We start from the raw sequence: 23,074 nt of genomic DNA, 5'->3' as shown, positions 1-23,074 counted from the left end.
GGCCCTTTGCATAGCGCTTATACACGTCCCAAATATAGCTTGCCCTACCAGTGGTGACTGAAATTGTTCCAGCGTTTCATTTCCTTTTTCTCGAAGCGATGGATAAGGAAAAATCACAGAGCCCATTAAGAGCTACCCTTGTTTATTTGGTTCATAGTGATGACACTATGATCATCATCATTTTAGCTAAAGGACGTCCACAAATGCGCCTAAAGTCAAAACTGAATTCGTTCGTTTCAGTCAAATGACATCCACTGCTGGACATCCCCCAAGAATTTCCATAACGACTGATCCTGCGCCGCCCGCATCTAGGTTGTTCCCGCGACCTTCACCAGATCGTCGATTCACCGGGGGTCTGCTACGTCTTTGGTCACCCCTCGAAAACGTTTCTGCCCCAAAATTATTCGAATAAAAAATATTTGATTCCATATCTTTCATTTTGAAGTAGCACACGTTTATACGAAGCAAGCCCACTCCCTATCCCTCCATTGCGCTTATCAAATGCGTACGCGCACCCATTCGCGTGTTTTGAACACTCAATCATCACTCTCGGCCCGACCGAGTCACCGAGCGGACGTGTCGCGCTTAATGTTATACGATTTCAGAATACTAATCGAATACGCGTGTATATTACTCTACTACAATTTGTTTCTCTACAAAATAATCGACACTGTGATAGAATATTATCTGGAACGCCTAGCGAGTTTGTGGGACTTGGATTTAGATTAGTAATGTGATATTGTGGTGACAAAATATTTATTCAACCTGTGATATTAGTTTAGTGATTTTTTTATACCAAAATGACCCAACAGACCGGAGTAATTACTATTCATCAAGTAAGTGTTTTTCGATTTATATTGTTTACAATAGCGGCTCGCCCCAGCTTTGCACGGTGAAATTTCTGGGCTTTTCTCTTCTATAATATGCATGTTTTATTCATAATATGTTTTTATATTATAAACCTTCCCATTGAATCACTCTATCTATTAAAAAAACCGCATCAAAATCCGTTGAGTAGTTTTAAAGATCTAAGCATACAAGCATACATAGAGACAGACAGCGAAGCGACTTTGTTTTATCCTATGTAGTGATAGAGATAATTTCAGTTACACAACTTAAAAAAAATATCTCAAAAACCCGCAAACCCATTGCTGCTATTACTTTGAAATCATGAAAATTAATCAATCAGCTCCTTTAAAATTAAGTCATTTAGTTCTTATTCTCATGGAACCCAAAAAATAAATTAAATATGTAGAGTCTCTTTGTATGTAATCTAAACAATTTCGACTGATAAATGTAAATAAAAAGAAATATTTTTTTATTTTATTTATTTTATTTTATTTATTTAAGGATATACGTTGCTATGCCAAATTGCCCAACAGAGATAGGACAAAAATGATATAAAACACATAAAGCACATACAATGTTAAATTGATATCATGATGTCAATAATATAATTGGTACTAGCTTTTGCCCGCGGCTTCACCCGCGTGAAATTTAGTTTGTCACAGATCGTCATAATTGATAGTCTATATGTTATTCTGGGTTATAACCAATAATACTGTAAAGTTTCATCAAAATCCGTTCAGTAGTTTTTGCGTGAAAGAGTAACAAACATGTTAACATCCAGACATCCATACAAACTTAGGCATTTATAATATTAGTAAGATTTAATAGGAGGGCGCTACTATCATTGCTGGGTTAGTTTCGATTTTTGCCACTTGACGTTTCAGAATCGTGGGACTATACCTACGTTTCGACTATGCCGGAACCACAATGCTATGTCAATGGTTGTCAAACCAAATGGTTTGCTATATTGACACAGACTATTGCGAACTATACTTAAAATTTAAAGGACGTAGCACACTTATCAACCCGGAAAGGGATCGGTAAGGCGGTCAGTAGGTATTCTTTGATGATACTCTATACTGAAACGCACACTTATCCGCACCGTAAACGCCTCGCCTCGCGATTGACAGCGTGCGATAGGCGATGACAGCTCCCGAAAGGCGATACGTTGATCCATTTCCGAGTTGATAAGTCTGCTATGTCCTTAAATGGTTTGCTGTATGGACACAGACTATTGACGCGAACTATACTTAAAATTTAATGTGTCTGCGTACAGTCAACAGCAAATAAAACCAACATTTATTTTCCCCAATGGATATTGAAGCTTAAAATCTTTGTTCTAAGGTTCGAAGTATGTCATTTTGTGGTCGTTTGACGCGTTGTCAACTGTATTCAAATTGCCCATTCAATATTACGTAGTTATTATTCAATGAACTGTCGATTAACCTCTTCCTTTCAAAGAATTGGGTTTAATTAATATGTATGCTGTCAATGAGTCTCTAAGGCAAGATTTTTGATTTACAAATTGATTTGCATGAAAAAAAAACTGGAAGTGTCGGTTTTTTTTAAATTGGGAAAATATGGACATTATTTCTTCTATATGATATTTTTTTATGTGGCATCAGGCCGGGCTTATCTCTCTTAGAGCTGATGGCCGCTGGAGCTGAAAAGCCACCTTAAGACGTAGTGTGTGTAGGCTTCCCACTAGGTGGACCGACGATCTGGTAAAGGTCGCGAGAAGCACCCGGAAGCGGGCAGCGCAGTACCGGTTGTTGTGGAAAGATTTGGAGGAGGCCTTTGTCCAGCAGTGGACGTCATTTGGCTGAACGATATTTTTGTTGTTAAGACCACAGGCGTAAATATTGACAAATAGGACAAGGTAAAGGCGCTTGTTTAAAAATACATACTCAATAATGACACCCGTATTCACAAACGATTCTTGCTTAAGTGAAGCAACAAATCGAACGCACAGCGAATGAATAGAACTCTGTAATTGGTTTATTTGTCACCCTGTGCGTCCACCATTTATTTCTTCCCTTATTATGACCTACTAAAAAATCTAGAGCATTATAATAAAAGGGATCTACATTAAAACAACTTGAGTAATAACAGGTTAATTACATAATTTCGTTGCCAAGGTTCCGTACGAGTGTGGCGGCCTCAAGGCGGAAGATTTGCATATTGTTTATACTTATAAACGTTTCTAGTGGACTGCGCAGGTCTTATAGGTGACAAGGTCAGAGGACCTTCCCGCGTTATACTGACAGTTAATTATGTACTATAAATTCCTGTATTTCCTACTAATACTATAAATGCGAAAGTTTGTAAGGGTTTATGATTTGTTACTCTTTTCAGCGCGTCTTCGCGCACTGAAAATTTTTAAGAAATAAATAATATTTTTGGATAATACCGGATCTTGAAACCACTTACTTGCGTGATGAAAGTTTTCTGAAGCGAACCAAAATGTATGCAGGTGAATCCGCGTTAATTAATAATTAGTATGCGAAGTTAAAGAAGCTAGTATTTGTATTCAACAAGCATCACTTGAAGTATGACCACTATTTAAGGGAGTGAAAGTTGATGAACGCTAAATAAAGTACAGTAGGTACGGGACTATTCCCACCTCTTGTTCCCACCGCTGCAACTCCTGTGTAGCCAGGATCTACAGCTTGACGTTGACTGCCAATAAAAATCCAACCAGTGAATGTCAAAGTTTGTTTAGTAGACAAATTCTGTTGCTAAAGAGAATCCTCAACCGCAGAGGAACTATATCTTCTTTCCTCAACACAACAATAATGCGGTTGACATCTCTGATTTATACACTGATTTTCTTATGCAACACAGGATAACTTCTTTGTAATCTATCAATTTTGACATTACCATCGCTGGGTTAAGATACCTCTGGGTTAGCACTTAGCCTAGAGCTTCACATTGAAATGATAATTAATGTTGACGAAGAAGTAATGTAGACCCTTTCGGTGGACCGACGATCTGTTGAAGGTTGTGGGAAACGCCTGAATTTTGGCACTGCACGGACGAGTCTGAGGAAATCCTTAGTACAGCAGTGGACATCTTTATTTTCTTACACTGTCAGCCCAAAACTCTGTTACAAGAGGGGCGTTGTCAGTAGCCTTCATTAAGTCTTCCTGCGTGCTGTTATTTGGGCACGCAGGGCACGATATCATGTGTTTCATTGACTGGGGAACATAACCACATTTGCACTCCAAGTTTGAACCATTAGTGAATCCCCACCTGAACAGATTGTCCTTAGTACCTACATCTTATTTAAACATTTGTTGGAACGACGATCTGTTGAAGGTTGTGGAAAACGCCTGAATTTTGGCACCGCAGTAACGAGTCTGAGGAAGGAAGTCCTTAGTCCAGCAATGGATAAAGGTCCTCTTTATTAAATACGTAGCTCCTTTAGTAAAAGTGGTTCGTTCGTACGAACAGTTAGTGTAACCGGTTGGTGGGCCACTTAAAGTTCGCGATTTAACTGCTCGAACCAGTTTGGCGGGTCGCTCATAACACCCATTGACCGAATTCGATACCATCAATTGTAACGTAACACGCTATTTTACATCTACACTAATATTGTAAAGAGGAAAGATTTTGTGCTTGCTCCTCTTTAATATAAGTCACACAGGTTAGAAATCAGTTTAAACTATGGATATGACGTTTTAAATTCTTGATCAACATGGGTGTAGCCTTTTTTTATCAAAAAGAGGGATAGACTAACCGTACTTGCAGAAACTGGCCAGCAACAAATCATCCAAATAAAAATAATTGTTTACAAACGTGTTAATAATTTGATTTTACCGTTATCATTCATTATTACCTTCTAGGCCACCGTTGCTTACCGTGATTTTTAATTAACCGACGATTTGACCTCGTGTTCGTTTGTTTATAAGTTCACGATGTATTATCTTTAACTGCTTAATTGGGCAGTTGTCACTGCCAGTCAGCTGGCGTACTTTTTATTATCATCAGCAGGTCATTTAGTATCCACTGCATGAGCACGACCCTATCTTACCTGATGGTGATAATTTAGTGGACTTTAAGAAAGAAAGAAAGAAAGAAAAATTATTTATTTGACAACTAAAAAGCACAAAAACAATGAGGCGAAAAAAAAATGTTGCCAAAGAGGTCACCCACTCAGTATCATCTTGACAGTTGACATTTTACTGCTAAGTGCCAAGACACTGGTTTTCAGTGGGTGCCTTTAAACAACAGAACCTACAAGTTGCGTCAAACTTTGTAATTTATTTCCATACGTTATAGAGAAACAGCGTTTTGATACCTCATAAAATGAATCCCATTAAGGGCTATCTATCGTATTTTTCCTTATCAGTAGGCGTCACTGTAGAGAAAGGTCCTGTCACTCGCTAGTGGCTAAGACAGTGGCGCCAGACAGGCTTAAAAGTTACTAAACCTTTATTTGTCACTTGTCAACCGCTTTGCAATGGAGGGAAGTCGAACCTTAACTTCGAACTCCGTTCGCGGGACCAATGACAAGTTTAACTTTCCCCTGGGACAAACTTGACCTTCGCTGGTCGGGTTTTTATTGGCGGGAAAGCTATAGATCCTGGCTACACAGGAGTTGCAGCGGTGGGAACGAGAGGTGGGAATAGTCCCGTAAGAGAGTAACGCCAACTGGTGAGAGCTGAAGCAATAAGAGGACCATCGCATCTGCACTCATCAGGATGGCGCAACTGTAGAGTGAGGTACTGTCACACGTCAGTGCCAGGTGCCAACTGTTCTTCTTATTCGTTTCACTCTTAGCAGAGCGGTCGTAGTCACGTTGAGGCGTTGTTCACGTCGGTCGTAGAGGCGGATACAACTCTCCGCACGATCTCCCGCCGTCTCTCTGTTGGCAGACTGTCTGGTGCAGTCACAGTCGTCTCCCACTGCCGATTTCACTTGGTCGGTCCAGCGCATAACCTGCCAAGTGTTAGGCCCAGAATACACGGTAAAACGCCACTGCAACGAAACTGCAGTCTCTCAACGGACGCTATGGTAGAAACTTAGATGCAACTCAAAAGTAACTAGACGTTGCAGTTGCATTTCACCGTGCGCCTAAGTGTTAAGTATACCATAATCCTCATTGACTAACGGCGATCCCCTATGAGGATATGATTTAGATAATCGTGTCCGTATTTGTGGCAGAAATTATCTTATCAAAAATTGCACACGATAAGTTTGGTGTGTCAGTCGGTATAGTGACAGTTATCGTGAAATTGAAGACTAAACGTCACTCATGACTCCATTTTCATTGGTTGTTCCGGCTCTATAAATAGAAATAGAAAAAAATAGGTTTTCAGTGTCAATAACCTAACTTGCAAATTAATAAAAAAATTAGGGCAGTGTTTGGGGGCACCAAAAAGACAAAAAAAATTGCTACCACAAAATCTACAGGGTGTTAGGTAAATGGGTATATGAGCCGACACTAGCCCATGTTAACATGGGCATATAAATGGTATGGTGAAGTCAGAAAATTGATATCTTCATTTTAATTATATTCATTTTCATACAAATCGGATTTTATTAAATTTATTTTGTATGAAAATTAAAAAAAATTAAATGATGATATCAAATTTCTGACTTCAAGGAAAAAAGAGTATTTATACCGGCTTTAGGGTAAAATTACCGGCCAAATATTAAGCACCGAGTCCGGCTTTTGTGTTTTTGGACCTGGCAACCGACTACATCCAGGGCCGTCTTTAACCTACTTGGGGGCCCTGGACACTTAAGGATCAAGGGGAGGCTCGGTCGCGATGCCCTGGGCACGTGCCCGAAGTGTCCATTGGGAAAGAGGGGTCTGCTGACTACATCAAACGGGCGTCAACTTATACTTCTTCACAACGATGATGATGATGATGACTGTTTTGTCCACAGATGCGTTTGCACCGTTGTGAGGGGTGTCTCGCGGCGTGCGGGCGACGTGCACCCGCGGCGCCGCTGCCCACTTTGACCAGGTTTGTACAACATTACCCTCTTTACTGCAGTCGGGAATTTAATACTTATAAAGCCCGGTCCGTGAGCACGTAGAATTTTGTCCAATGACCCCGCGACTGTGCGACTGGCACCCGCAGTGAGTGTGCGAGCGCGATAGCAACATAATTACGCGCGAGCAGTAAGGATGGGTAGCTTGGGGTCATTGGACAAAATTCTACGTGCTCACGGACTAGACTATAGTTTACAAGCTTTCCGCCCGCAGCTTCGCCCGCGTGGAATTTTGTCTGTCACAGAAAAACTTTGTCGCGCTGTTTCAAAAACCGGGATAAAAACTATCCTATGTCCTTTACCGGGATTCAAACTATGTCTATGCCAAATTTCAATAAAATCGGTTTAGTGGTTTAGGCGTGAAAGCAAGACAGACAGAGTTACTTTCGCATTTATAATTTTATAACTTTGACCAGGTATGTACAACATTACCCTCATTTACTGCAGTCGGGAATACTTATTTATGTCAAAGGCATGGAGTTCAAATTTCATTTGGAAAACAATTGACTGCATCTCAACAAATAAGTGAGATTTACCCACTTTGACCAGGTTTGTACAACCTTACCCTCTTTTCTGCAGTCTGGAAGACATTAAATGAACGCATGTTGTCAAAATTTGCGCAATCGAACTATATGTCAAGGGTATAGAGTTCAAAATGCATTTGTGATTGTGTCTTGATACAATTGAATTGTCAATTGTTTCAAAAATCAAAATCTACTTGGCATTACCAATCTGCAGTACATAAATGCCAAGTAGATTTTGGACTTGAATGTTTTGTTAATTGTTAAATAAAATCTATTATTTAAAAATTTTACCATTTTTATCTTGAGGATATGAAATTCAAAATCCATTGAGGAAATTAATTCTAAAACAATTGACATCATAAATGAACCTGCCACAATAGAGAACCAAATTAATATTAAACTTTAACGTTTAAGGTATGAAGTTGAATTTCCCTTATTTATTTTATACCATTATCTTAGGGATAATGAGGTTCAATATCCGTGAGGAAATTAAACAATTGACATCATATCCACCCCCTGTCACAATAATTTTGGACTTTCATATTTCATCAAAAGTCATATTATTTTATGAAATATGAAAGTCCAATAAGCTCTTTCAAAGCGACTGTCTGTAGCGTTTTTAGACGTGTTCAATAAAATATTAATATTAGTGTAGATAAATTACCAAAATAAAATAGAGTATAATGAGCAAACTTCACGAACTTACAATAAAAAATACTTACATGATTCGATATCTACTTTTTATGGTTTATTTCTTATCAACGATGCGTTATGACATCGTGCGGCCTATAAAATGACTTGCATCACAGCCCCATTGTCAGTAGTGATGTGGCTGTTATCGATAGTTTGAGTATCGATAGATATGTCGCTGAAAATGTTATAAACCATTCATCGATTATAGTACGAAAATGTCACGATGAAAAGATGTGCTTTAACTCAAAATAAATTCTTAATATAGACAGCTGTTAGTGATATAAGATACTATTTTGGAACTGCTGTTTTAATTCAATAATTTCTGGATGTCAAATTGTAAAATATGTTACGTCACACTGACAAGAAAATGAAAATGACAAGGACTGGAGAACGTTAAATAAATCACGAAACACATAAATTATGTCACAACAGTACTTTATGGATGACCCCTGTCGCTTTTCACTACACAGGTTGAATTATGCGGACGATTTACGTATTACTTTTGTTTAAACAGTATACCCAAGCAAGACCTCGAAAATGCCGATAGTAGATATCTAGCAAGATGTCAAAGTTTGAAATCTCTTATTTTGCATCTCCTACTTTCGTTTTGACTATCGATACCAAGACGTTTTACGTCTCCTAGTTTTTCTTCGACTATCGATACTGTGCTATGGACAACACTAGTCTACAGGGAAATGAATTATCCGTTACGTGCTATTTATATCTCACCAGATCTTGAATCGTTATTTAATCAAGGAAACTGTATTGAGTAATTGTGATGTTTGCGTAAAAATACCATAGTGGTTTATTTGGCATAAAGCGGCTTCGGCGCGGCTGGATGCGGAGAAGGGTTGAAGAAGAGCGGAGCAGTGCGGAGATGTGCGGATCCGTGCGGTGTTTCATAGATAGCAATAGACTGACAGCTGACAGCTACGCACAGTTCACACATCTCGTCTCCGCAACGCTTCACTCTTCTCCGCTCGGCTTTGGTGGAAATAGCCTGCCAGCTTCGCCGCACATCTCCGCACTACTCCGCCTCTTTGGAAACTGAGCCTAACATTTGTATAATGCGTATTTTCCGAAGTGCACATTCTGCGTCAGACCCATTTGAAGATTTACTTATTCATTAATTCTTAATTTATTGTATTATATTTCAGGAGTAAACTTCTAAAACGTGCGAGACGCTCCCCCTACTCGCCCCCGAAGATGAGCAAAGACAATAGCGCTGCCAAGATGGCGGAGCCCGCGCCTCCAACGCCTCCAGACAATAATGCACCTCGTAAGTATATTGTATAGAGTCTGGAGTGAGGCCACGTACCGGAAAGCGCAGCGTAAAACGTCAACTCACAAGGTAGACCTGACAGACAACCTCATAAAGGTAGCAGGAAGGCGCTGGATGCAGGCCGCTACCAACCGCTCATTGTGGAAATCATTGCGGGAGGCCTGTGTTCAGCAGTGGACGTCCTGTGGCTGAAATGATGATGAAGTACAATTATATCGCCATTCCTCCCGTATTGCAACCTTTCTTGTAGTTTCGTAGAATGGACCATTGGGTTCGGTTTTGACCAGTGTGCTTACTATCCGTGGGCTAAGTGCGAGTTCACACCAAACGTCATCGCTAAGGACTGCGTAAAAAAATGACAAAAACCTATAGGTTACTTCCAAGAACTAAAATCATCTAACATAGCTAGCGAGTGCCGCAAAAAAATCTAAAAGATTTTAGTACTTGAAAGTATCTACTACTGTACAATCTGTCATACATTTCATATTATTTTTACGCAGTCGCTAGCAATGATGTTCAATCTAATCATTATGTTTTTCGTTAGTAAGTAGCTAGGTAATCCAATGAGGGCTATCGTTTTAGCGCTCACCAGTTGGCGCCACTGTAGAGTAAGGTCCTGTCACTTGCTAGTAGCGAAGACAGTGGCGCCAACTGGTGAGCGCTAAAGTGGTAGGAGGACTATCGCATTTGCACTCATCAAGATGGCGCCACTGTAGAGTAAGGTCCTGTCAATCGCCAGGGGTGCCAACTGTTAAGTATAAAAACGATAGCCCTTATTGCAGAGCTGTGGTTTGTGATTTGAATGTAAACTTGCACTAAGCACACTGATCAATCCACACCTGTGCCTTCAACCTTCCTCTAGTTCAAATAGACCCATTAAAATCAGTTCCAGTTAATCCAATATTTACAATTCCTTCCAGCAATGCCCTGGTTCGGCATGGACATCGGCGGCACATTAACCAAGCTGGTATACTTCGAACCACGCGAAACCAACCGCAAGGAGATTGACAAGGAAACTGAGGTTCTGAAGAACATCCGCCGGTACCTCACCAGGAACGCGGCTTATGGGAACACTGGCCGGCGGGACGTGCATTTGCAGGTTCATAATAATATAGTCTCACTAAAGCCCGGTCCGTGAGCACGTAGAATTTTGTCCAATGACCCCTAGCTACCCATCCTTATCGCTCGCGCGTAATTATGTTGCTATCGCGCTCGAACACTCACTGCGGGCGCCCGTCGCACAGACGCGGACACGGACCAGACTATATCCATAGTCGGAACTATCAAGTCTCACTTTCGATATTCCATCGATGGTCTCACTGTTGATAGTTACTAACATCGATGGTCACAAATGTCGATAGTCTCACTGTCGATGGTTGTATCTAAATCGACTAGAGACGAACCGCAAGGAGATCGACAAGGAAACGGAGGTGCTCAAGAACATCCGCCGGTACCTTACTAGGAACGCGGCTTATAGGAACACTGGCAAGCGAGACGTGCATCTACAGGTACTTATCACGATTATTTAAAGTTAAAACTGTCTATCGATATTCAGAAATGTCGATAGTTTCACTTCACTATTGATAGTCGAAACCATCGATAGTCTCACTATCGATAGTCGGAAATGTCGATAGTCTCTATTGATAGTTGGAAAAGTCGATGGTCTCACTATTGATAGTTACTACCATCGATAGTCGATAATTTGACTATTGATAGTCGGAAATGTCGATAGTGTCACTATTGATAGCCCGAACCATTGATAGTCTCACTGTCTATAGTTAGAAATGTCGATAGTCTCACTATCGATAGTTACTACCATCTATAGTCTCTCTTTCGATAGTCGGAAATGTCGATAATTTGACTATTGATAGCCGGAAATGTCGATAGTGTCACTATTGATAGCCCGAACCATTGATAGTCTCACTGTCGATAATCGGAACCAGCAATAGTTACATTATCGATAGTCGGAATCATTAGAGTCTCACTATCGATAGTCGGGACCATCGACTAGAGACGAAATAGAAAGAGATCGACAAGGAAACGGAGGTGCTGAAGAACATCCGCCGGTACCTCACCAGGAACGCGGCTTATGGGAACACTGGCCGGCGGGACGTGCATCTGCAGGTATTTATAGTTAAAACTGTCTATCGATATTCAGAAATGTCGATAGTTTCACTTCACTATTGATAGTTGGACCCATCGATAGTCTCACTATCGATAGTCGATAGTCTCTCTTTTGATAGTCAGAAATGTCGATAGTCTCACTATCGGTAGTTACTACCATCGATAGTCTCACTGTCTATAGTCAGAAATGGTAGTCTCACTTTCGATTGTCCGAAAAGTCGATAATTTGACTATTGATAGTCGGAAAAGTCGATAGTGTCACTATGGATAGCCCGAACCATTGATAGTCTCACTGTCTATAGTTAGAAATGTCGATAGTCACACTATCGGTAGTTACTACCATCGATAGTCTCACTTTCGATAGTCAGAAATGTCGATAATTTGACAATTGATAGTCGGAAAAGTCGATGCTGGTCTCACTATTGATAGTTACTACCATTGATAGTCTCACTGTCGATAATCGGAACCAGCAATAGTTACATTATCGATAGTCGGAATCATTAGAGTCTCACTATCGATAGTTGGGACCATCGACTAGAGACGAAATACAAAGAGATCGACAAGGAAACGGAGGTGCTGAAGAACATCCGCCGGTACCTCACCAGGAACGCGGCTTATGGCAACACTGGCCGGCGGGACGTGCATTTGCAGGTTCATAATAATATAGTCTCACTAAAGCCCGGTCCGTGAGCACGTAGAATTTTGTCCAAAGACCCCTAGCTACCCATCCTTATCGCTCGCGCGTAATTATATTGCTGTCGCGACTGTGCGACTGGTGCCCGCAGTGAGTGTTCGAGCGCGATAGCAACATAATTACGCGCGAGCGATAAGGATGGGTAGCTTGGGGTCATTGGACAAAATTCTACGTGCTCACGGACCAGACTATATCCATAGTCGGAACTATCAAGTCTCACTTTCGATATTCCATCGATGGTCTCACTGTTGATAGTTACTAACATCGATGGTCACAAATGTCGATAGTCTCACTGTCGATGGTTGTATCTAAACCGACTAGAGACGAACCGCAAGGAGATCGACAAGGAAACGGAGGTGCTCAAGAACATCCGACGGTACCTCACTAGGAACGCGGCTTATGGCAACACTGGCCGGCGGGACGTGCATCTACAGGTATTTATCACGATTATTTAAAGTTAAAACTGTCTATAGATATTCAGAAATGTCGATAGTTTCACTTCACTATTGATAGTAAAACTGTCTATCGATATTCAGAAATGTCGATAGTTTCACTTCACTATTGATAGTCGGACCCATCGATAGTTATTATCGATAGTCTCACTATTGATAGTCGGAAATGTCGATAGTCTCTCTTTTGATAGTCGGAAAAGTCGATAGTCTCTCTTTTGATAGTCGGAAAAGTCGATGGTCTCACTATTGATAGTTATTGCCATCGACATCGTTAATCTCTCTTTCGATAGTCGGAAATGTCGATAATTTGACTATTGATAGTCGTAAATGTCGATAGTGTCACTATTGATAGCCCGAACCATTGATAGTCTCACTGTCGATAATCGGAACCAGCAATAGTTACATTATCGTCTTTATTATCAATAGTTTGGAATCATTAGTCTCACTATCGATAGTCGGGACCATCGACTAGAGACGAACCGCAAGGAGATCGACAAGGAAACCGAGGTGCTGAAGAACATCCGCCAGTACCTCACCAGGAACGCGGCTTATGGGAACACTGGCCGGCGGGACGTGCATCTACAGGTACATATAGTCTCACTATCGACAGTCGAAACCATCGAATTAAGTCCGGTCGCCGAGCTGATAGAATTTCGTCCAATGACCCCAAGCTACCCATCCTTATCGCACACTCACTGCGGCCGCCCGTCGCACAGTCGCGACAGCAGTATAATTACGCGCGAGCGATAAGGATGGGTAGCTTGGGGTTATTGGACGAAATTCTATCTGCTCGGTGACCGGACTTTAGAGATGTACCGCAAGGAGATCGACAAGGAAACGGAGGTGCTCAAGAACATCCGCCGGTACCTCACCAGGAACGCGGCTTATGGAAACACTGGCCGGCGAGACGTGCATCTGCAGGTAGGAATTATTAGTACCGTACTTGAAAAGTTATTCCTTAATATAGTAAGAGATGGCGCTGTGTGTACTCTGAATCGCGGTGGAGTTTATTAAAGAATCGATGTTCAATACATGTGTCAATAGATGGCGTTGTAATGTTCCCTGACTCGTTATTTCCACTACTATTCTTCATTCTCAAGCTAACTATGATTACGTAGATAGTGATTACGATGGAAAACTCACCATACTGGCTGTGCAAAACGCACATCCTTTTAGCTATTAATTTACTCTTTTGTGTTTTGTTGTATCTTTGATTATATTTTTGACGCCTATAAAACCGGTGTGCTTTGTTGCTAAAAGTAATTAAATAATCCCTATACAGGGTGTTGCTTTCAATCCTCGCCATATCTAGGGAATTGATTAAGTAGCATAATCTGATCACGAATCAGTAAAAAATTGGCTTAGAAAAAAAATTAAAACGATCTTTAACTTTAGTCAGTCAAAGAAAAATACCTATTTACACTACCTACTTTACTTGGCTTCCTTCAGTAGGCTATCCGACATGATAAGCGAGCAATCCGCGTAGCTCGATGGTGCCGCAGTGTAAACATTATTATTACAGTATTGCGAGCCACAATACAGTTGGTCGCACGGAAAATATTCGCTAAAAATTCCACTTTCGTTTGTAAATTTTTTTTGGTGGATAATGCGTTTATGTGGAAAACCTTGGGGGAGGCCTTTGTCCAGCAGTGGACGTCATTTGACTGAAACGAACGAACGAATGCGTTTATGTAAGTCATAATAGATCACCTAAATAAATATGGCGAGGATTGAAATCAACACCCTGTATAACTTAAGAAGAGGTCCTGCGTGAGGCAAACACAGATCAGTGTCAGATCATGATGTCTAAAACGAAGCGTCAGTCCTCTCGATTCACATTTCCTATTGTTATTGCGTTTCTTAACTTTTTTGTTGTGTGTGTCAATAAAGTTATTTATTTTTTTACCCACAGATGGACAACGTCCAAATCCGCGGTCGTCGCGGCACCCTCCACTTCATACGGTTCCCTACGTCCGAAGTGGGTGCCTTCCTCCAGCTGGCCCGGTCCAAAGGCATGGCCGACCTGGTCAATACTATATACGCGACCGGCGGCGGCGCTTACAAGTTTGAGGAGGACTTCATCAAGGTACTATGTTCAGACCAGTACTATTCCTAGTGTAAATAACTTTTCTTGTAGATTATTTTACCCACAGTGAAGCTAGTTAACAGCCCACAATGGTAGGTATCTATTGTATTATGAAGCTGCCTGAGTTTTAGCAGGACTTCATCAAGGTACTATCTTTTGACCAGTACTATTCCTAGTGTAAATTACTATTCATAGCAGAAAATTGGTTTTTCCTGCAGTTTTAGGCTAGTTTTGGCAACACGTTATGAATCTTCTGCATCTAGTAACACTGTAGACAATGCGTTATAGGTGATAGGTTGCGGTGTTTTAAAGTTTGAGGACTTCATCAAGGTACTATGTTCGGACCAGTACTGTTCCTAGTGTAGATAGAATGTAGATATTTATTTTCCCACCCTCCACTTCATACGGTTCCCTACGTCCGAAGTGGGTGCCTTCCTGCAGCTGGCCCGGTCCAAAGGCATGGCCGACCTGGTCAACACTATATACGCGACCGGCGGCGGCGCTTACAAATTTGAGGAGGACTTCATCAAGGTAATTCATCATCACCATCATTACAGACATATGACGTCCACTGCTGAAGGAATTCCTCGGTTGGAAGCAACCAGCATCATTCCTCATAAAAATATAAACTGGATTTTAAAGAGCATTTTTACACGTCTCACAGTAATGTGGTTTGGACTTTTCCTAAGATAAAACAGCGCAAGAAACTCGGGCCACTAAAGCATTTTTAGGACTTCATCAAGGTACTATGTTCGGTCCAGTACTATTCCTAATTTAGATTACTCTTTCTAAAGCCTGGTCCGTGAGCACGTAGAATTTGGTCCAATGACCCCTAGCTGCCCATCCTTATCGCTCGCGCGTAATTATATTGCTATCGCGACTGTGCGACGGGCGCACGCAGTGAGTGTGCGAGCGCGACAGCAACAGAATTACGGGCGAGCGATAAGGATGGGTAGCTTGGGATCATTGGACAAAATTCTACGTGCTCACGGACCAGGCTTTAGTAGAAAATTGGGTTTTCCTGCTGTTTTATCAAAAATCTGTCAAACTCCATACAAAAAACACCGGTTATTGTTAAAGTTACGGTTAGAGTAAGTTGGTGCACAGCCTTAGACATGTGTCATGGAATTATTTGCTAATGACGCCAACTAACCAATAATCATTTTGTCCCCACCAGGAAGTGAACATGAGTCTATCGAAGCTCGACGAGCTGGACGCATTGATCGCAGGCGTTTTATTCGTGGACGCTATGAACGCTCAGGAGTGCTACTACTGGGCGCCGCCTGATGAGCAACCCGTCCATAGACAGCCTGGCGACTCGGTGAGTCTTCTTCTTATTTCTTCTTCTTCTTCTGTACTACTAGTAGGGCTCAGATAGATAAGTAACCCACAGGCAGCCTGGCAAATATTTCTTCTGTGCTGCTGTTAGGATGCAGACAGATACATAGAAGAGAAGTCTGCAGATTTGGTGAGTTTTCTTCTTGGCTCCTCCTACTAGGCTACGCCAGATGACTTGGTAAGTATTTTTCTTATTCTTCTTCTGAGCTACAACTAGGATGCAGACTGACAGAAGAGAAACCCATAGATTCAGCGAGTCTTCTTGTTTTTCTGGGCTACTATTACCTGGACGTCGCCGGATGAGTGACACGGTGACGGGACTACTCTGTCGTCAGCCTGGCGACTCGGTAAGTCTTCTGGATAGACGAGCTGGATGCATTAATCGCGGGCATTTTATTCGTGGACGCTATGAACGCTCAGGAGTGCTACTACTGGGCGCCGCCTGATGAGCAACCCGTCCATAGGCAGCCTGGCGATTCGGTGAGTCTTTTTCTAATTTCTTCTTCTTTCTTCTTGTTCTTCTGTACTACTACTAGGGCTCAGATAGATGAGTAACCTGACCACAGGCAGCCTGGCGAAGAGTCGCCAGTGGAAGAAGACTCACAGAGGTCAGTCTTCTTCTATTTCTTCTGTGCTGCTGTTAGGATGCAGACAGAGAAACCCGCAGATTCGGTGAGTCTTCTTCTTGGCTCCTACTAGGCTACGCCAGATGACTTGGTAAGTCTATTTCTTATTCTTCTTCTGAGCTACAACTACGATGCAGACTGACAGAAGATAAACCCATAGATTCGGCGAGTCTTCTTGTTTTTCTGGGCTACTATTACTACTGGACGTCGCCGGATGAGTGACACGGTGACCCGGTGTGTTCTTCTTTCTTGTTCTTCCGTATTACTACTAGTATGCAGACTGACAGAAGAGAAACCCATAGATTTGGTGAGTCTTCTTATTTTTCTTCTTCGTCTTCTTATGGGCTACTACTGGACGCTGTTGGATGACTCGCTAATGCCTTGGTTCTTCTGGGCTCCTACTCGGCGTCACGGGAAGACCGCTGTCTTGTTGATTCTTCTACGTCTTTTTCTTCTTCGGGACTACTCTGTCGTCAGCCTGGTGACTCGGTATGTCTTCTGGATAGACGAGCTGGATGCATTGATCGCAGGCGTTTTATTTGTGGATGCCATGAACGCTCAGGAGTGCTACTACTGGGCGCCGCCTGATGAGCAACCCGTCCATAGACAGCCTGGGGATTCGGTGAGTCTTCTTCTTATTTCTTCTTCTTTCTTCTTGTTCTTCTGTACTACTACTAGGGCTCAAATAGATGAGTAACCTGCCCACAGGCAGCCTGGCGAAGAGTCGCCAGTGGAAGTAGACTCACAGAGGTCAGTCTTCTTCTATTTCTTCTGTGCTGCTGTTAGGATGCAGACAGATACATAGCAGAGAAATCTGCAGATTTGGTGAGTCATCTTCTTGGCTCCTACTAGGCTACGCCAGATGACTTGGTAAGTATTTTTCTTATTCTTCTTCTGAGCTACAACTAGACAGACTGACAGAAGATAAACCCACGGATTGGGTGTCTTCTTTTGATTTCTCTTTTTCGTCTACTACTGAACGCTGTTGGATGACTCACTAATGCCTTCATTCTTCTGGACTGCTACTAAGCGTCACGGGAAGACCAGTCTTGTTGATTCTTCTTCGTCTTTTTCTTTGGGACTACTCTGTCGTCGGCCTGGCGACTTGGTAAGTCTTCTGGATAGACGAGCTGGATGCATTGCTCGCGGGCGTTTTATTTGTGGACGCTATGAACGCTCAGGAGTGCTACTACTGGGCGCCGCCTGATGAGCAACCCGTCCATAGGCAGCCTGGAGACTCGGTGAGTCTTCTTCTTCTTTCTTCTTGATCTTCTGTACTACTAGTAGGGTTCAGATAGATGAGTAACCTGCCCACAGGCAGCCTGGCGAAGAGTCGCCAGTGGAAGAAGACTCACAGAGGTCAATCTTCTTCTATTTCTTCTATACTGCTGTTAGGGTGCAGACAGATACATAGAAGAGAAACCCGCAGATTCGGTGAGTCTTCTTCTTGGCTCCTACTAGGCTACGCCAGATGACTTGGTAAGTATTTTTCTTATTCTTTTTCTGAGCTATAACTAGGATGCAGACTGACAGAAGATAAACCCATAGATTCAGCGAGTCTTCTTGTTTTTCTGGGCTACTATTACTACTGGACGTCGCCGGATAAGTGACACGGTGTGTTCTTTCTTCTTGTTCTTCCGTGTTACTACTAGGGTGCAGGCTGACAGAAGAGAAACCCATAGATTGGATGTCTTCTTCTGGTTTTTCTTTTTCGTCTTCATATGGGCTACTACTGGACGCTGTTGGATGACTCGCTAATGCCTTGGTTCTTCTGGGCTCCTACTAGGCGTCACGGGAAGATCACTGTCTTGTTGATTCTTCTTCGTCTTTTCTTCTCTGGGTCTACTCTGTCGTCAGCCTGGCGACTGGGTAAGTCTTCTGGATAGACGAGCTGGATGCATTGACCGCAGGCGTTTTAGTTGTGGACGCTATGAACGCTCAGGAGTGCTACTACTGGGCGCCGCCTGATGAGCAACCCGTCCATAGACAGCCTGGGGATTCGGTGAGTCTTCTTCTTATTTCTTCTGTGCTGCTGTTAGGATGCAGACAGATACATAGAAGAGAAGTCTGCAGATTTGGTGAGTCTTCTTCTTGGCTCCTACTAGGCTACGCCAGATGACTTGGTAATTATTTTTCTTATTCTTCTTCTGAGCTATAACTAGGATGCAGACTGGCAGAAGAGAAACCCATAGATTCAGCGAGTCTTCTTCTTGGCTCCTACTAGGCTACACAAAAAGACTTGGTAAGTATTTTTCTTATTCTTCTTCTGAGCTATAACTAGGATGCAGACTGGCAGAAGAGAAACCCAATGATTCAGCGAGTCTTCTTGTTTTTCTGGGCTACTATTACTACTGGACTTCGCCTGATAAGTGACACGGTGACCCGGTGTGTTCTTTCTTCTTGTTCTTCCGTGTTACTACTAGGATGCAGACTGACAGAAGAGAAACCCACAGATTGGGTGTCTTCTTTTGGATTCTCTTTTTGGTCTTCTTATGGGCTATTACTGGAAGCTGTTGGATGACTAACCCACTAATGCCTTGATCCTTCTGGGCTCCTACTAGGCGTCACGGGAAGATCACTGTCTTGTTGATTCTTCGTATTTTTCTTCGGGACAACTCTGTCGTCAGCCTGGCGAGTCGGTAAGTCTTCTGGATAGACGAGTTGGAAGCATTAATCGCGGGCGTTCTCTTCGTGGACGCTATGAACGCTCAGGAGTGCTACTACTGGGCGCCGCCTGATAAGCAACCCGTCCATAGACAGCCTGGGGATTCGGTGAGTCTTCTTCTTATTTCTTCTTGGTCTTCTGTACTACTAGTAGGGCTCAGATAGATGAGTAACCTGCCCACAGGCAGCCTGGCGATTCGGTGAGTCTTCATCATTTTTGTCATAATCGTTATTAACATCATCATTACCTTCATTATCATCGTTATCATTGTTTTCATCAACAACAGGTCATTTTGTCATCCCTGCAGAGGCACGACCGTACGCACGACCTTTAATAATTTACCAGATAGAGGCAAATGGAGGATTTGGCGGACACCCTAAAAAATACAGATGAATTGGAATCTTTTTTGAAAACGGTAAAAAAGTATAAAAATACTAACTTTTGGCCCGCGTTCACCCGCGTGAAATTTAGTTTGTCACAGATCGTCATAAATTATAGCCTATATGTTATTCTGGGTTATAAACAATAATACTGTAAAGTTTCATCAAAATCCGTTCAGTAGTTTTTGCGTGAAAGAGTAACAAACATCCACACAAACTTTCGCATTTATAATATTAGTAGGAAAAAAAAGCCAAAGCCAGCGTGAGGAATCCCTTTTTGACCGACTTCAACAATAGGCGTTTCTCAATTCAATTTTGGTATGTTTTAGTGCAATATTTTGTTCTAATTTTTTTAGTGTTCCTTAAGAAATCCTTATTATAATTATAAAAAACAATGTGTAATTATTTTGTATTTGTTCCAGCCACCATACTCCGAGGCGGCTCTAAGTCTCTACGTGCGCAAACCGTTTGACTTCTCAAGCCCGTACCCGTTCCTACTGGTCAACATCGGAAGCGGCGTGTCTGTGCTGGTGGTCAACGCTCCCGATGACTATTACCGCGTCAGCGGCACTAGGTGAATATCACAAAGATGCTCGATATTATAGGTCTAAAGTCCGGTCGTCGAGCACGTAGAATTTCGCCCAATGACCCCAAGCTACCCATCCTTATCGCTCTCGCGTAATTATATTGCTGTCGAGCTCGCACACTCACTGCGGCCGCCCGTCGCACAGTCGCGACAACAATATAAATAGGCGCGAGGGATAAGGATGGGTAGCTTGGGAGCATCGGACGAAATTCTACGTGCTCGGCGACCGGACTTTAGCGCTTAACTGAGTCAGCCGTTCCTACTGGTCAACATAGGGAGCGGCGTGCTGGTGGTCAACGCTCCGGACGACTATTACCGCGTCAGCGGCACTAGGTGAATATTACAAAGATGCTCGATATTATAGGTCTGAATTCCGGTCGCCGAGCACGTAGAATTTCGCCCAATGACCCCAAGCTACCCATCCTTATCGCTCTCGCGTAATTATATTGCTGTCGCCCTCGCACACTCACTGCGGCCGCCCGTCGCACAGTCGCGACAGCAATATAAATAGGGATGGGTAACTTGGGATCATCGGACGAAATTCTACGTGCTCGGCGACCGGACTTTAGCGCTTAACTGAGTCAGCCGTTCCTACTGGTCAACATCGGAAGCGGCGTGTCTGTGCTGGTGGTCAACGCTCCGGACGACTATTACCGCGTCAGCGGCACTAGGTAAGCAGTTCGGTTCCCAGTGGAGTCATAATTTTTTATAGCATTCATAAATTACTAGCTTTCGCCCGCGTGAAATTTTGTCTGTCACAGAAAAACTTAATCGCGCGCGTCCCTGTTTCAAAACACGGGCTAAAATCTATCCTATGTCCTTTCCCGGGACTCAAATTATTTCTATCCCTAAGTCCATCAAAATCGGTTCAGTGGTTTAGGCGTGAAAGCGTGACAGACAGACGAGTTAGTTTTTAGGGATTATTAGTACCCGTTCCTACTGGTCAACATCGGGAGCGGCGTGTCTGTGATGGTGGTCAACGCTCCGGATGACTATTACCGCGTCAGCGGCACTAGGTGAATATTACAAAGATACTCGATATTATAGGTCTAAAGTCCGGTCGCCGAGCACGTAGAATATCGCCCAATGACCCCAAGCTACCCATCCTTATCGCTCTCGCGTAATTATATTACTGTCGTACACTCACTGCGGCCGCCCGTCGCACAGTCGCGACAACAATATAAATAGGCGCGAGGGATAAAGATGGGTAGCTTGGGATCATTGGCGAAATTCTACGTGCTCGGCGACCGGACTTTTAGCGCTTAACTGAGTCAGCTGTTCCTACTGGTCAACATCGGAAGCGGCGTGTCTGTGCTGGTGGTCAACGCTCCGGACGACTATTACCGCGTCAGCGGCACTAGGTGAGCAGTTCGGTTCCCGATAGAGCCATAAAAAATATAGTCTTATTCAATGAGGGCTATCGTTTTTATACTTAACAGTTGGCGATTGACAGGACCTCTACAGTGGCGCCATCTTGATGAGTGCAAATGCGATAGTCCTCCTACCACTTTCGCGCTCACCAGTTGGTGCCACTGTCTTCGCTACTAGCAAGTGACAGGACCTTACTCTACAGTGGCGCTAACTGGTGAGCGCTAAAACGATAGCCCTCATTGCTTACAGTGCATGTTCCTACTGGCCAATATTGGGAGTGGCGTGTCTGTACTAAAGTCTGGTCGCTCGTACATTCACTGCTGCCGCCTGTCGCACAGTCGCGACAGCAATATAATTACACGCGAGCGATAAGGATAGGTAGCTTGGGGTCATTGGCCGAAATTCTACATGCTCACGGACCAGACTATAGTGATCAACGCGCCCGCGTCTGTTCGATATCCGGTAGAGCCATAAAGAAATTATAGACTTCAAATTATTTATAAGTACCCGTTCCTACTGGTCAACATCGGAAGCGACGTGTCTGTGCTGGTGGTCAACGCACCCGACGACTATTACTGCGTCAGCGGCACTAGGTGAATATTACAAAGATGCTCGATATTATAGGTCTAAAGTCCGGTCGTCGAGCACGTAGAATTTCGCCCAATGAACCCAAGCTACCCATCCTTATCGCTCTCGCGTAATTATATTGCTGTCGCGCTCGCACACTCACTGCGGCCGCCTGTCGCACAGTCGCGACAGCAATATAAATAGGGATGGGTAACTTGGGATCATCGGACGAAATTCTACGTGCTCGGCGACCGGACTTTAGCGCTTAACTGAGTCAGCCGTTCCTACTGGTCAACATCGGAAGCGGCGTGTCTGTGCTGGTGGTCAACGCTCCAGATGACTATTACCGCGTCAGCGGCACTAGGTGAATATTACAAAGATGCTCGATATTATATTTAGGCGGCTTATCTTATCTTATAACGGCTGACTCAGTTAAGTCCAGTTACCGCGTTAGCGGCACTAGGTGAGCAGTTTGGTTCCCAGTGGAGTCATCATTTTTTATAGTATTTATAAATTAACTTTATCGCGCGCGTCCCTGTTTCAAAACACGGGCTAAAATCTATCCTATGTCCTTTCCCGGGACTCAAATTATTTCTATCCCTAATTCCATCAAAATCGGTTCAGTGGTTTAGGCGTGAAAGAGTGACAGACAGACGAGTTACTTTCACATATAATTTAGGGATTATTAGTACCCGTTCCTACTGGTCAACATCGGGAGCGGCGTGTCTGTGCTGGTGGTCAACGCTCCGGACGACTATTACCGCGTCAGCGGCACTAGGTGAGCAGTTCGGTTCCCGATAGAGCCATAAAAAATATAGTCGCCGTCGTCGTTTC

General features: G+C 43.1%; 1 protein-coding gene across 1 annotated transcript in view; it reads left to right on the top strand.

Annotated features, from left to right (window-relative positions):
* The first annotated feature begins 559 nt into the window (after window positions 1-559).
* Window positions 560-23,074, top strand: part of LOC135085931 (pantothenate kinase 3) — a 33,237-nt gene continuing 10,722 nt past the window's right edge. Inside the window, exons 1-7 of the mRNA XM_063980714.1 lie at window positions 560-836; window positions 6,745-6,824; window positions 9,227-9,348; window positions 10,272-10,450; window positions 14,534-14,707; window positions 15,885-16,028; window positions 20,139-20,290. Of these exons, the coding sequence (XP_063836784.1) occupies window positions 801-836; window positions 6,745-6,824; window positions 9,227-9,348; window positions 10,272-10,450; window positions 14,534-14,707; window positions 15,885-16,028; window positions 20,139-20,290 (887 nt within the window). The 5' untranslated portion in view covers window positions 560-800. The remainder of the gene's footprint in view (window positions 837-6,744; window positions 6,825-9,226; window positions 9,349-10,271; window positions 10,451-14,533; window positions 14,708-15,884; window positions 16,029-20,138; window positions 20,291-23,074) is intronic.

This window comes from Ostrinia nubilalis, chromosome 30 (genome assembly GCF_963855985.1).
Source record: "Ostrinia nubilalis chromosome 30, ilOstNubi1.1, whole genome shotgun sequence".
In the NCBI taxonomy this organism is placed as follows: Eukaryota; Metazoa; Arthropoda; class Insecta; order Lepidoptera; family Crambidae; genus Ostrinia; species Ostrinia nubilalis.
Note: the sequence above shows the minus strand (reverse complement) of the source record. Positions and strands in the feature narration are given on the sequence as shown.